Source organism: Hypanus sabinus, chromosome 18 (assembly GCF_030144855.1).
Source record: "Hypanus sabinus isolate sHypSab1 chromosome 18, sHypSab1.hap1, whole genome shotgun sequence".
Taxonomy (NCBI): domain Eukaryota; kingdom Metazoa; phylum Chordata; class Chondrichthyes; order Myliobatiformes; family Dasyatidae; genus Hypanus; species Hypanus sabinus.
The window spans coordinates 899270-915197 of NC_082723.1; the positions used below are offsets into that span (position 1 = coordinate 899270).

At 47.2% G+C, this 15928-nt stretch overlaps 1 protein-coding gene across 4 annotated transcripts in view; it reads left to right on the forward strand.

Annotated features, from left to right (window-relative positions):
- Positions 1 to 15928, forward strand: part of LOC132407276 (NACHT, LRR and PYD domains-containing protein 3-like) — a 141379-nt gene that overhangs the window by 9318 nt on the left and 116133 nt on the right. Inside the window, exons 2-8 of one of the 4 annotated variants that reach the window (XM_059993550.1) lie at positions 2027 to 3835; positions 4360 to 4456; positions 6126 to 6413; positions 7086 to 7252; positions 9804 to 9975; positions 10075 to 10140; positions 11830 to 13567. In XM_059993550.1, the coding sequence (XP_059849533.1) occupies positions 6251 to 6413; positions 7086 to 7252; positions 9804 to 9975; positions 10075 to 10140; positions 11830 to 13567 (2306 nt within the window). In that variant the 5' untranslated portion in view covers positions 2027 to 3835; positions 4360 to 4456; positions 6126 to 6250. Of the gene's footprint in view, positions 1 to 2026; positions 4457 to 6125; positions 6414 to 7085; positions 7253 to 9803; positions 9976 to 10074; positions 10141 to 11829; positions 13568 to 15928 lie in introns of all 4 variants that reach the window. The other 3 variants (XM_059993551.1, XM_059993552.1, XM_059993549.1) reach the window with 3 other exon arrangements.

A 15928-nucleotide genomic window follows, 5' to 3' on the forward strand; every position in this document is an offset into this window, starting at 1 on the left:
TGCAAAGAGACCTAGGAGTCCTAGTTCACCAGTCAATGAAGGTGAATGAGCAAGTGCAACAGGCAGTGAAGAGGGCAAATGGAATTTTGGCCTTTGTTACAAGGAGAATTGCGTACAAGAGCAAGGATGTCCTTTTGCATTTGTACAGGGCCCTGGTGAGACCACACCTGGAATATTGTGTACAGTTTTGGTCTCCAGGTTTAAGGAAGGACATTCTGGCAATTGAGGAAGTGCAGCGTAGATTCACTAGGTTGATTCCTGGGATGGCAGGGCTGTCTTACGCAGAGAGATTGGAGAGATTTTGCTTGTACACGCTGGAATTGAGGAGATTGAGAGGGGATCTGATTGAAACGTTTAAGATAATTAAAGGATTTGATAGGATTGAGGCAGGAAATATGTTCCAGATGTTGGGAGAGTCCAGTACCAGAGGGCATGGATTGAGAATAAGAGGTCAGTTATTTAATGCAGAGTTGAGGAAGAGCTTCTTCTCCCAGAGAGTTGTGGAGGTGTGGAATGCACTCCCTCGGAAGACGGTGGAGGCCAATTCTCTGGATGCTTTCAAGAAGGAGCTAGATAGATATCTGATGGATAGGGGAATCAAAGGATATGGGGACAAGGCAGGGACTGGGTATTGATAGTGAATGATCAGCCATGATCTCAGAATGGCGGTGCAGACTCGAGGGGCCGAATGGTCTACTTCTGCACCTATTGTCTATTGTCTATTGTCAACTGAGGATGAGGGAAAAACAACAGCGAACCAGCCGAGGACTGAGAGCACCAACCGGAGAGAACCCATCTGACTCAGAGTTCCCTGTGATTCAGGCAACAGAAAGTTTGGTGAGTCTCATTTACACTAACGCTACGTTCCTGTACCAACGAAAATGGGAAATAGCTGGAGTGAGGCTGGATAAGCCTAGAAGAGCCGGTTGCAATCATTCCAGATCTGCTAACGTGCTGTCAGCATCAGCTCTGTGAAGACACGCACATTCCTCATGTTGTTGGTTCACTTCTGATGTTTCCTCGCTTGTTTGTGTTACGTCATAATAATCTCAAAACACGTTGAGAATGACCTCCCTTTATAAGACGCCACAATTGTTTTCTGCTGTAGTGATTGCAAAAATGTGGAATTACAATGAATCAATGTCATTGATTCCCCTGGTTATTGCAAGCAGCAATGATATACTTGCCCTCGAGCGTATCGTCGTGCAAGCCGCTGCTAAGAATAAACCCTCTTGAAGCCAAATGTCCCAGCACCACATTTCATTCAGTCCTAACTAACAAATGCCAACCCATAATTTATATTTACATACCCTGTCATCATCAAGTATTTTTCTACCAATAAATTGTCAGAAACTGTGAATCTGTGATTAAGCAGAAATAGTTTTTGCAATGTTCCCATTTGACCCTGTACCAAAGGCACGGGTTATACCTGTACTTGAGATGAACGAAGGTCCTTGCAGCCAGGACTGCTACAGCTGTCGGAGTCGGTTTAAACTCAGTCATTTCGGGATGGGAAGCAATGTGTTGGGTCAGATGATGGAGGAGTTGATATTCACGTAAATACAATGTTCAGGAAAACTGTGGAAGGACTGGCTTTGGACAGGGCATCATGTAGTGAAAAGCAGCAACAGTTTCCGCTCCCTCCTCTCCCCAAGCCTCTCCCTCACTCACCCCGCTATTTTTGACCCGTGTTCATCACAGCAGTTATGAACTCTTTCTACTCACTGTCCAGTGAAAGTAAAGCCTGTGATTCCATTCAAAGCCCAGTTTCTTCATAAAGTGTGGGGTTGAAGTGTTATCGAGATGAACATGAGGGAATGCATAACGAAAGTTTAAATCAGATCAGCAGCAGTTTCGGAGGGCCGAGTGGACCACTTGTACATTTGGCGTATTGATTAGAAAAGTTCTGACAGTTTAGTCAGTGCAAGCCAATATAAATTCTACATTTTACTTATATTGTGGAACTGAAAAAAAAACATTAATTAACTACATACATGGAGATTTGTGTGTTAATGTTGTACTCCAGCAGGTTGCGGAGTGACCATGACTCATTCGGTGAGCTGGCCAGCACGGACAGGACCGTCATCAGCTGAAAAGAGCGCTTGACAGAATGGAATGGTTAGGGGTCATAAAAAAAAGATGAACCGACTGAATGGGTCAATTCGCTTGACATTGTTGATTTTTTTAAAAAATTGAACACTGAGGATTGGCTAAAACCCATGAACAACATCAGAGGTAGGTGTTATGTATGATTCTACACAATTATTCAGCGGTTACAGTGAGGCTCTGCTTTGATCGGGATCGGGAGTGAATTTAGTGGGAGAAGTGAGACCTGACATGTTCATGTGAACGAGACAATCATTGTCCAAATGGATTCAGAGAAACAATGCTGTTGCCTTCAAACAGAAATACTCTCCAGGATGGTTTCCACTGAGTGCGAGCAGAAGACATCTTTCACCCCGGTAGTGGCATGTGAAATACCCCACGGGGCAGTGACTCGTCACCGATCTCTCTCAAACAAGAGAACACAGCAGATGCTGGAATTCCGAGAAACACGCACAACAAGCTGGAGGAACTCTCCAGGCCGGGCAGCATCCATGGAAAAAAAAAGAAAAGTCGATCTTCGAGAGCCCAGCTAATGGACTTTACATCACCTCATTGGCTCTATCGCTCTTCCCTGTCAAACATTCTTCACGCTTGAATGACAGTGTTTTGTCGAACCGGTTTGGATTTGATTTCAGCCGAACGGTCGCTCCCGGTTCTGAGGAATGTTCCCGGACAGGCAGCTGCTTGCTCGCAGACCCTGAGCACCGAGTTACACCGAACAATGACCCGCATCTTCCAAATCATTCAAGCATCTTCCCTCCTCCCCTTTCCATTCCAGTCCTGATGAAGGGACTTAGTCTGTAACGTTGACTGTTTACACCCATCCATAGATGCTGCCTGACCTGCTGAGTTCCTCCAGTACTGTGTGTGTTATCATGGTTACGAGAGATCCGTGTGGGGCGGTGGGCGGGGCTATTTGTAAGAGACGATGCACAGTATCCGCACTGTCAAAATATTCTGGAGTGTTAAAGTGAGAATAATTCCGCCTCTGATATTTATTTCGGAACGTTATTTCCATACAGCCGGTTGTCTCTGCATTGGATCAGCGAACAAGGAAATATCTGTTCTTTTAAGCCACTTCTGACTCTGGTGACTTTTGTGTTCCAACTGTTTCCTGCTGGCATGATTTACATTTTCCACAGGTTAGGTGAAGATTGAGATCAGCTCGAGAACAATGGCCACCTGTTTCAAAACAAGGATATGGGATCTGTACAGCAATCTCCTGTTCTCTTTTCAGAGTTTCTAATTTCAGACATATACATCTATTGCTGCTGTGAGTGTGAGCAGCAGCAGTTTCGTGTGGTCCAGCTATGTGTATCGGTGTGTTGACTAGAAAAGCTCTGACAATTTAATTATTGTAAATGAGTATAATGACTACATGCGAAGTCAGAACCTCTGCAGATGTGAGGTGGAAAATCTATGGACTGGCTGCATTATGGACTGGTCGGGGAACCCCAATGCCTTTGAGAGAAAATCCTACCAAAGGTAGAGGATTTGGCCCAGTATTGCACGGGTAAAGCTTTCTCAACCACTGAGCACATCTACATGAAACTTTGCTGTAGAAAGGCAGCATCTGCCATCAAAGATCCTGACTGCCCAACCAGGAAATGCATTTCTCTCGCTGCTGCCATCAGGTAGAAAATACAAGTGCCTCAGGATGCACACCACCAGGTTCCAGACCAGTTACTGTCCTACAAACATTTGGATGTGACTGTACAAGGCTTGAGCAGTAAGTTCGCAGATGACACAAAATCAGTAGATGTTGTTCACGGTGAAGATTATCGTAGCTTATAGGGGGATCTAAATGGGCAGAGAAGTGGTAAATAGATTGCAAAACCTACACGACCAGCAACGGCTCCATGCAGAGGCTGGTGATTATGTGAAGGGAAGTGCCAGAGGAAGTGGATGAGGCAGGCACGATTGTATAATTCCAGAGGCAGTTGGGATGTGTAGATGGAGTGAAGAGGCCCGGGGGGGGGAAGGGCCGATCACAGGAAATTGGGACCATCTTGGTGAACACTGTTATCAGCATTGTCTCATTGGGCTGAAAGGTACGTAAAGTGCTCTGTTGCTATGTAACTCTATCAGTAGATGCACTGGACAGACATACCGACATGGTGTGGGAGGTGATATAACAGGAAACGTTTTGTCCCTGTGCCAATTGCTGCTCTGATACAGGGATGGAGATACTGTCATATTTACAAAGTGGTCATTCTCTCTGTGACTCGCTGTCTGCTTGTTTGTGTAATTCAGGGCATCACCAGCAGGTGGAGATGTCCCGCGCTGGGATCAGAGCGTAAACAAGAAGACGACAATCAACAATCTTCAGACACAATCAGAATGGCTACAGGTATGTTCACTGGGATCTTTATAGTTAAACTTCTGTCCTGTTGGCACACACTAGAACAGATGAACAAACTTTCACAGATGTTAACTGGGCACAGAAAACCTGCATCAAGCAGTGTCATTGATCCCATTGGTAAAGTGGCACTGAGTCATTGACCAATCTAACAGTTCCAGCACAGGAACCTGACACCGGTAATGGTCAAGTCAATCCACTCACGAAGCAAAGCTTTACCGGAGTGAAAGGAACAGGGACTCCTGGATCAGGTGTCTGTGAGTGAAACACAGGAATGCAACAACGTGCTTCTGTGTTATGTAAAAGTCCAGGGTCAGTTTCTGCTTCACTTCTAGACAGGCCCCGATGCGTAAGTTATCTCCCACTTTCATTTATAAAATTCAGAATCAGAGGGTAGGAGCATTCACAGGAATTAAGAGATTGTGTGATAACCGAGCATTTCATGTTTAGGCAGGTGTCAAATATTTCCTTGTTTTCTTAGCTACTGCTGAAGGGATATGAGGGGAGTTTCTGAAATCTGTTTTCTGTACCTGAGCCGAGAACGTTGCCACCATCAGGAATAGTTGAGGATCAGAGCACAACTCATTGTGGATAAATATGCGTCTGCTTCGGTGTTTTAATACCCGTATCCATGTCTGGGCTGTGGACAAATGGTGAACGTGAGTTCTCAATATTTCCCTATTGAGATGATCTGCAACCTGGATTTAAAATTCCCAGGGTGGGAAACCATATATATCCAATGACCAACTGTCTCTGTCTCCTGTAGGCATTGTGATTGTGCTCAACTCTGTGATTTCGGATGGAATAATACAGAGATAACAGCCTGGACACAGGTCCTTCGGCACAACTAATTAACGATGATCTAAATGTCTCTTGTGCTTGCTCCATTTTCCCACAGCTTTTCCAGAGTTTCCCACATAGACTTCTATCCATTCTCCTCCCCACATCTTCTCAATTTTTGTAATTTTATTTGTGTTTACAGCCTCCACTGATTGCATATAATTCATAGCAATCACCCGCCACGTGAAAGAATGCCCCTTCGGTCCTCTTAAGTTTCTGCCCTCAAGTCTTAGACTCGATTACCCCAGGAAAATGAATGTGACCACCTACCCTATCTGTACCCCTGATTATTATATGTACATGTGTAAGGTCACCCTTCAAGCTCCCAGGGCAAACGATATAGCAGAAAACCCAACACCCTAGTCCAGCACCATAGTGGTTATTCTGCTCTGCACTTCTTCCAGCTGAATCGCCTCCATCCTATAGATTAGCAACTGCAACTACACACAAAGCTCTCAGCGAGACTCTGACGATGACCTGCACAGTTGTTACGTGACAATCATCATGCGGGGGATAAGATGGGAACCGGAACAGCATAGATCTCAAGGTAATGGTCAGTCTGCGACCAATGGGACTGGACATCATGTGACAGGTCACTATTACTATGTCTATCCTGTTCTTTGCCTGGGAGTGGATGTGTCCACTCACTGGCTTATCGGGATGGTCACCTGGCAGTAAATCCGGTTTACATTCACCAGCACAGTTCCACACCAGATCTGGTCAGACAGAGTCTCTGGTCCATTGCACCCACCCAGTCTCAATCAGTTCTGCTCAGCTCTAACTCACTCTGGTATAGCCTGCATTTCATCATTTATTTCAGGTGAGAAATTCAATTGGGTACAGAAAGTACTCAAGAGGCTTTTACCAGGCGGATCTCCGACGGAAGATGATCGACATAGGTGAAGCAAGATACCAAAGCAGGGTTAGATTGAGAGCAATGTCCCAATGGAATACAATCCGGCCACAGCGGAAGTGGATCAAATTCAGCCCAGAGACAGTGACGTCAGAAACCTCAATCAACAGCCTGGAACCGGCACAAGTGAGGCGACTGCCTGTCAGCTCGGAAGCTCATTAAACACGGAATTGTCAAGTTCCCAACAAGGAGCGGGTGAGTGAAGTATGAGAGTGATAGGTTCACAGAATGTGGCAGGGAGGAGGGTAAATTTATACGTACACAACACTGGAATAACTCAGCAGGTCAGGCAGCATCCGTGAGAAAATAGTAGCCAACGTTTCGGGCCGAGACCCTTCATCATGACCCTTCCTGACCTGCTGAGTTCTTCCTGCGTTTTGTACGTATTTTTTGATCCACAGCATCTGTAGCTGTATTTTTGAGGAGGGTAAACTGTGTTCCTTGTTGGAGGGTAGGTCGGGGGCGGGCGGGGGGAGGTATTTCTGTGTGTGTGTGGTACATGTTGGTGCAGTGGGCAACCATTACTCCACTGCAGGAAATGTACTTCCCGCTCTGAGTATTTCCAGGCTGTGTATTGGATGAAATGTAAGTTCCAGATGAAGAGAGTATTTCCAGGATGTGAGTTAAGGGAAATGTATTTTCCAGGATGTTTTGTATTGCATGAGGTCCTTCCGGTAACGTAATGCTCAGAACATTGTTGGGTCGGTTTTAAGGCCAGTGTTGGAGATTAGGACAAAATCCATGTTTCCAGCTGAAGGCAGGTGAACACTGAGGTTCAAGACTTGACTTTTTTGTCGATTTGGGTGAGAGCGCTGGAGCCAAGGGAGATTTGAGTTTGAGTCTACATACGTTTTTTTATATTCGCAGAGCCAGAGTTTGCAATCTCCGACCTCCTGGCAGAGGGGGAGGAGTATCGATTGTATCAACTGACAAAGTTCTACAGGGACAGACTCAAACATGCGATTGAAGAAAAGGTTGAAAGACTCGGTTGGATGTTAACAAAGGAGGGACATTTCAGTAGAGAAGAAAATGAGGTGAGTGTATTTAGTGTATTGTCACCGAACTGCTGGTATCAGAGGGAATAGTGATCGATATTAATCTCCTGCACGTTCTAGGAGTTCTACATGGCAATGGAGCCTTTAATCTCTGACTTGTCTCCAGCAGATCTGGTTTTAGCTGTTAAGGTGGGGAGCACTGGGAACTGCAGGTTCAGCGTCACGTTTTCCTCTCACACTTGTGTATTGAACTACGTGTGCCTGTCTGGATACGCCCCCTGCTGTCTGCTCCTGTGGCTCCTCCCACAGACCCCTGTATAAAGGCGATCAAGGCCAAAGCCCGGCCTCTCAATCTCCAGGATGTAGTATGTTGGTCACTCACTGCTTGTCCTTCTTCCAGTCAATAAAAGCGGGTATATCGCCTTACGTCTCAGAGTGAGTTATTGATGGTGCATCAATCTGCTGGATTTATCGGTGTGGTATAAGAACAGTGGCTGCATATCTCGACTGCTGAATAGGTATTCAGTCTAAAATAATACAGGCCTTTCGGCCCAAAGAGTTGTGCCGAACATGTCCCTACCTTAGAAATTACTAGGGTTACCCATAGCCCTCTATTTTACTAAGCTCCATGTACGTATCCAAAAGTCTCTTAAAAGACCCTATCGTATCCAACTCCACTACCATTGCCTGCAGCCCGTTCAAGTCAAGTCAAATCACTTTTATTGTCATTTCGACCATAACTGCTTGTACGGTACACAATAAAAATGATACAACGTTTTTCAGGACCACAATGTTACTTGACACGGTACAAAATCTAGACTGACCTACGTTTAAAAAAAACAACACACAGAAAGCTACACTAGACTACAGACCTACACGAGACTGTGTAAAGTGCACAAAACCAGTGCAGGCATTACAATAAATAATAAACAGGACGATAGGGCAAGGTGTCAGTCCAGGCTTTGGTTATTGAGGAGTCTGATAGCTTGGGTGAAGAAACTGTTACATAGTCTGGTCGTGAGAGCCCACCGCTCTTGCACTCACCACTCTCTGCATAAAAAACTTACCCCTGACAGCTGCTCTGTACCTACTCCCCAACACCTTAAACCTGTGTCCTCTTGTGGCAACCATTTCAGCCCTGGGAAAAAGCTTTTGACTATCAACACGATCAAAGCCTCTCATCATCTTATACACCTCTGTCAGGTCACCTCTCATCCTCCGTCGCTCCAAGGAGAAAAGGCTGTTCACTTAGCCTATTCTCATAAGGCATGCTCACTAACTTGGACATCCTTTCAAATCTTTCTAATCAACAGTTTGTCCTAAAAGGATATATATATAAAAAAAAAACTTTTGGTAAACTATTTTACATTGTTAGCTAGCTTACCTTCATATTTCATATTTTGTCTACGTACGGCTTTTTAGTTGCCTTCTGCTGGTTAGTGAAAGCTTCCCAGTCCTCCAGCTTTCCTCTGTACTTTGCTATATTCTATGCCCTCTGCTTTTTTGCTGCATTGACTTCCTCGTCAGCCACAGTTGATCATCCTCCCTCTGGTATAATGTTTCATCTTTGGGATTATCTACCTCTACCTGCGCCTTCCGAATCACTCCCAGAATCCTCGCCTATTACTGTTTTGCTGTTGTCTCTGTTAGTGTCCTGTTCCAAGTTATTTTTGTCCAGATCCTCTCTCATGCCTCTGTAATTCCTTTATTCCATTCTAATACGGATATATCTAACTTTTACCTTCTCCCTCAAACTGCAGTGTGAGTTCTGCTATTTTATAACCATTGCCTCTTAAGGGTTTATTTACCTTAAGCTCCTCAATCAAATCCGGTGTAGTACACAACACTGAGTAGAGATCCGCCTTTCCTGTAGTGGGCTCAACCTGTCAAAAGCCATCTCATCGGCATCCTATAAATTCCCTCACTTGGGATTCAGCACCGACCTGATATTCCATAGCTACCGGCATATTGAAATTCCCCATGAGTATTTTAACATTGAACTCTTTACATGCCTCTTCTCTCACCCACTGGAATTTGCAGCCCACATCCTGGTTACTGTTCTATCAGGGTAATTTTTCCTACGCAGTCTTATAACATCTACGTCGTCCAATCCGCTATCACCTCTTCATAAAGACGCTTATTTTTCTATTGCACGAAGTCAACCCATCCTTTCACCTACACTCCTATCCTTTTGATTAACAATTCATCCATAGATATACGCACCCAACTAGAATCTTCTTTCAGCCACAATTCAGTGACGCCTGCCATCCATTTTACTTTGCTCTCTCACTCTCCCCTCTCTTCCATTCTTCTTCTTACATCTTTTGATGTAATGCTTCACATTGATGGACATGTATTTTAATCACTTTGAATGCAGAGTGTCAGTAAATCCTTACTCTTGCACAATATTGATTTAGAATTTCCTTCAGTTACCTTTTCTCTGTTAATGACTGAACCCAGGGAGGATGTGGCAGCAGCCCAGTGACTGCGTCTGTTCTGAAGCTACGAGGGACATGAACAGATATTTTCCTGCACATTCTCCATGACTGTCTGTCTGCTCCACAATAAATCCGTTGTTTCCCTTTTACAGAAAGTCACTGAACTGACAGAGCAGGGAAACCGGGCAGAGAGTTCCAGACTCTTCCTCAGTTTGGTGAATGGCAAAGGATCCCAGGCCCGGAGGGCGATGTGGGAATCCTTTGTGATGTGGAGAACTGAGTTACCGAAGTTGGACAGAATTCTGAGGGAAATACAAGAGCTCGGTATGTTAAAAACACGCACTGAACACAAAGGCACCTTGAAATAAATAGTTTTAATTATTTTAGTTCTGTTTTCATGAAATTATTTTATTAATTAAACAGGTCCTGATCCACAGGAATACTCGAGCATCGGCCAAGGGTTACCTGAGTTACCCACGGAACTGATAGGTGAGTGATGAAATGCAGAGTTCAAACCACATCTCAAGTACTATACTGTGACTGGGCAGAATCTGGGAATGAAAATTCACCATTGATCACTCGCTGATACACCTCAGATTTCTGCACAGTACTGTAGTTTGAGGTTTTGAGTTCCACAGTTCAGGAGCATAGTTCCAAAAAACAAAACCCTGATCTCCTAATGATCCTTTGGCCATCTACCGTATTGTCTGCCAGCATTGCATTTTCTGGGCAACTGCAACACTGTTTCCCTGCACTATTCTCCTGTGTTATTCCTTGTACGACCTCATTGCATCGATGTGATGAAATGATCTATTTGGATCGCATGCAGAAATGTTTTTCATTTTACCTCGGTACATGTGACAATAATAAACCAATTTACCGATTTATTGTTGTCGATAATACAGCATTCCTTGGTTGTTAAAAATTGATATACCCGGGGTTGGTAGTGGGAATAAGCTGCCACAACCTATTAAATGCTCTCAGTGGCGTGTGACTAAAATAACCTCTGACAAGCAAGTCCAGCTCCTGGCCTTCACGTGTGGCCTAGCCATTAACCCCGGTGGAATCGGTTCCTCCGACAGGAGAAGGGGCAAAGGCGGGTTACTGATGCCTTACAAGTAGTCGCTTTGGGCAGATGGGGCTCGTCGGCCGTGATTGGCAGCTCACCCGGGAGCAGAAAAACTCTCATCTCAAAACTCCACTTCCATGAGGAGGAGTTTGGGAGCAAACCCAGTGGGAAAACACGTGACCTGGAGCCCCTAGGCAGTCTGAAATGGTGTTCAATGCAGACTGGCAAATCCTGAGACAAATCCGGTGCCAAGCTGCGTCAGTCTCTGCCGTTCCTCTGTGAACATCAGATGCATGAAGAGAGGGAGCTTGCCACATCGACAGAAGCTTCCTCTCCATATCGTAGTGTCCTGGCTTGCAGGGGCAGGACATCCATGGTCGACTTTGACAGATGGAGGCCTCATAAGACAGTGCCCCACACACCCCCAGCAAGACTGATGAGTAGCAGTTGCCAAGACTTCACTACCCTCTCCCACAAACACAATGTACATCACTGACACATTCGCTTGTGATTTCTTCCATTAACTGGGATACCGTCTTTCCACCAATCCCCCATCACGGCGATTGAACAAGACCCCCATTTTCCTTCTTGTCATTCCGATGTGTTATCGATCCGCAATTTCACTGTGATTCTCCCCCAGACGCTGCCCGACTTGAGTATTTGCCGCATATTCTGCCCCTGTTTTGATGCAAGAGCAGTGGACACCTGTGACTCCCCAGTGTGCAGCTTTGCCATAATGCAGAGTGTCCTGCTCTCCATATTTCCACACCACATCAACAATAACATCGTCTGTTAATGATGCAAGCAATGTTTTAAATATAGCGAAGTGTTGTTGTAGTGGGAGTGCAGTCAGGATTGGAACAGAATATCAGGGGAATGTTCACCTTCACAAGTCATTAGTACCAGCATATGAGGATTGGACGTTTTCTGGGACTTTCATCACTCTTAATTCCGGTGTCTGCGAACAGAATTTTACTTTGTCTTAATATCCATGGAAGTATGAAACTAATTCATGTAATCTCAAACACTGAATGTTGAAATGCTGTTATAATATTATTTGTCAGTTTAGCCATTTAACATGTTGACAATGTTCTCTGTTCCCGTGAAAGATGTTCAACAGAAACACAAGGAGACTCTGCGGACACAGACTGAAACACTGAGAGTGAACACGATCCTGATGAGGGAGAAGGTGAAGGTTTTCCAGCTGGTTGATCGATACGCTGAGCTCACGGTCATTTCTACCATTCGTCATCGGAGACTGGTGGAACATGAGCTGCTTGCAAGAGGCAGAGACCACGAGGAGTGGAGAGAGAAACATCTCCGCAGAGAGCTGGAAAAAATCCGGACTGATCAGTTGTTCCAGAGCAGCTTTTCCCGAAGTAAATCCAAATCTGGGAGTTCTGCTGCAGTGGCCGGAGTCGCGGGGATTGGGAAAACAACAATGGTACAAAAGATTGTTTATGACTGGGCCACGGGGAAAATATACCAACAGTTCCAGTTCGTCCTCAGTTTCAGGTTCCGTGATTTAAACACGATCAATTGTACAATAAACCTCGCGAACCTGGTGCTGAGTTTTTATCCTTACCTTGGGAATGTTCTGAAATCACTGTGGAAGAACCCAGAGGGATTGCTGTTTATATTCGATGGTTTGGATGAATTCAATGACAGAATTGATTTTACTGACAGCCGGAGAAACACAGAACCTCGGTCCACATGCACAGATCCGGAATTCCGGTGCAAGATACCTGACATTGTGTACAGTTTAATCCAGCACAAGCTGCTCCCAGGGTGCTCATTGCTGGTGACCACACGCCCCACTGTGTTACATTTATTGGAAAAGGCTGAGATTAGTGTCCGGGCTGAAATCCTGGGATTTTCCGGTGAGGAACGGAAGGAATATTTCATCAGGCATTTTGAAGATCAGACAGTGGCGGAAGCTATTTTCAAACACGTGAAGGAGAACGAGATCCTGTACACCATGAGCTACAACCCCTCCTACTGCTGGATCCTCGCTCTGGCATTGGGTCCCTTCTTTACACAAAATGTCAGGGACCCACAGCGAGTTCCCAAGACCATCACCCAACTGTACTCCTACTATATTTACAACATCCTGAAAAACCACGGCCGAGAGATCGAGAACCCCCGTGATGTGTTACTCAGGGTTGGTCAGATGGCCTTCAGAGGAGTGTTCGATAAGAAGATAGTGTTTACAAATGGAGATTTGATCAACTACGGTCTGCAGCCTTCCCAGTTCCTGTCCGGGTTCCTGATGGAGCTTTTGGAGAAAGAAGATTCTGCCCTGAGTGTGGCGTACACATTCCCACACCTCACCATCCAAGAGTTTATAGCTGCAGTAGCACAATTCCTGAATCCACATCCCGGGGATATTCTGAAATTCCTCACTGAAGCCCATAACACGTTTGATGGGCGATTTGAGGTATTTCTCCGTTTTGTTGCTGGTCTCTCCAACCCAATGACAGTTTGGGGACTGGAGGAGTTTCTGGGTCGATTTCCTCATCAAACAACCTGCCGGGTGATTGACTGGGTGAAGGAGGAGGTTAAACGCCAGATTGGAAACGCGGGGAATGAAGCTGGTAAAATGATCCTCCTGAACACATTGCACTACCTGTTTGAGTCTCAGAATCGTGGGCTGGCTCAGGACACACTGGAATCTGTGGAAACACTTTCATTCAGTGGAATGACACTGACCCCGATTGACTGTGCGGTCCTGTCTCATGCCATCAGATTCTGTGATAGAATAAAACACCTCGACCTTTTGGACTGCCACATTCAGTCTGAAGGAATCCAGCGGCTGGGACCCGGGCTGCACAAGTGCCAGGAGTTGAGGTAACTACTTTTATCTCTCACTCTGAACTGTGAAACTGTTCCGTTGTGCTGTTTCAATGTGTAGGGATTTGGGTAAAAATGTAGCGTATCAGATTTTGAAGAATTATGACAACTGTCAGGATATCGGTCAGAAATTCCCCCAAGGACGGAAGAGATCTGTGCTTCCTTGTGAAGGGATGTTGGAGACTTAATCAGATCAGTGCACAATGGCCATTGGCTTAATGGTAGTAAATCACAGGAATGGCCGTGTTCCTCGCTGTCTGTGACACGTCCATTGACAATTTTCCTTCTCACTGTCACTGACACCCAGACCGACACTGACTGCAGCAGTGCGTCAGAGATTCACAGACGTTACCGGTGAGGGACAAGAGACCATCAGCAGACTGTCCCAGTGAGAAGGAAAGAAATACCATTGTGAGATTTCCGTCCCCTGCCCTTCCCCGTGTGTGACTTTCACCATCACTCCACCCGTGTGACTTTACTCACCACCAGATACCCAGACACCATGGGGGCAACTCCTCTCCCGATTGTGGGCCTCAGCTCAGAACAACCCCTCCTGTACAATTTAATTCTGCATCCACTAAACTTGTGGGGGTATCGTTATCCAACGGAAGCCTACTGAGTGAACTCTCATCCCCATCCCCTTCCTTTCTTGTGTTTCTCTCCTCACCATATCTCTTCCTGCTGTCGGAACTTTCATCACTGCCCCCCTTCCTCCTGTGGGATCACTCTTCCCTAACCCCCTTCCTCCTATGCGATCTCTCTTCCTCATCCCCCTTCCGCCTGTGGGATCTCTCATCACCATCCCATTCCTCCTGTGGGATCACACTTCCCCATCCCCGTTGCTCCCGTCGGATCTCTCTTCCCCATCCCACTTCCTCCTGTCGGATCTCTCTTCCACATCCCCTTCCACCAGTGGGATCTCTCTTCCCTAACCCCTTCCTCCTGCGGGATCTCACTTCCCCATCCCACGACCTCCTGTGGGATCTCCCGTCACCATCCCGTTTCCACCAGCGGTTTCTCTCTTCCCCGCCCCCTTTCCTCCTCTGGGATCTCTCTTCACCGCCCCCTTCCTCCTGAGGGATCTCTATTCTCCGCCCCCCATCCTCCTGCGGGATCTCTCTTCTCCGCCCCCATCCCACAGAGGTACCTCTCTTCCCGCACCTCATCCTTCAGCGGCATTTCTCTTCCCCCCCCATCTCATTGCGGGATCTCTCTTCCCGGTTCCTCCTCCTCCTGAGGGATCTCCCCGCCCCCTTCCTGCTGTGGGATCTATCTTCCCTGCCCCCCTTCCTCCTGTGGGATCTATCTTCCCTGCCACTTCATCCTGTGGAAACACTCTTCCGCACCCCCTTCCTCCTGTGGGATCTCTCTTCCTCGTCCGCTTCCACCTGCGGGATCTCACTTCACAGCGACCTTCCTCCTGCCGGATCTCTCTTCCACGCCCCCTTCATCCTGCGGGACCTCTCTTCCCCGCCCGCATCCTCCTGAGGGATCTCTATTCTCCGCCCCCCATCCTCCTGCGGGATCTCTCTTCTCCGCCCCCTTCCCACAGAGGTACCTCTCTTCCCGCACATCCTTCAGCGGCATCTCTCTTCCCCCTCCCATCTCACTGCGGGATCTCTCTTCCCGGTTCCTCCTCCTCCTGAGGGATCTCCCCGCCCCCTTCCTCATGTGGGATCTATCTTCCCCGCCCCCCTTCCTCCTGTGGGATCTATCTTCCCTGCCACTTTATCCTGTGGAAACACTCTTCCGCACCCCCCTTCCTCCTGTGGGATCTCTCTTCCTCGTCCGCTTCCACCTGCGGGATCTCACTTCACAGCGACCTTCCTCCTGCCGGATCTCTCTTCCACGCCCCCTTCATCCTGCGGGACCTCTCTTCCCCGCCCCCGCATCCTCCTGAGGGATCTCTCTCACCCGGCCCCCTTCTTCCTGCGGGATCTCTCTTCCCCGCCCCCCCATCCTCTCTCTCCCGCCCCCCTTCTTCCTGCGGGATCTCTCTTCCCCGCCACGTTTCCTCTGCGGGATCTCTCTTCCCCGCACCTCATCCTTCTGCGGCATCTCTCTTCCCTGCCCCCTTCCTCCTGCGGGATCACTCTTCCACTCCCCCATCCCACAGCGGGATCGCTCTTCCCCGCCCCCCATCCCACAGCGGGATCGCTCTTCCCCGCCCCCCATCCCACAGCGGAATCTCTCACCCCGCCCCCCATCTCACTGCGGGATCTCTCTTCCCTGTTTCTCTTCCTCCTGTGGGATCTCGCTTCCCCGCCCCATTACTCCTGTGGGATATTTGTTCCCCGCCCCCCTTCCTCCTGTAGGATCACTCTTCCCCGCCCCCATCCCACAGCGGGATCGCTCATC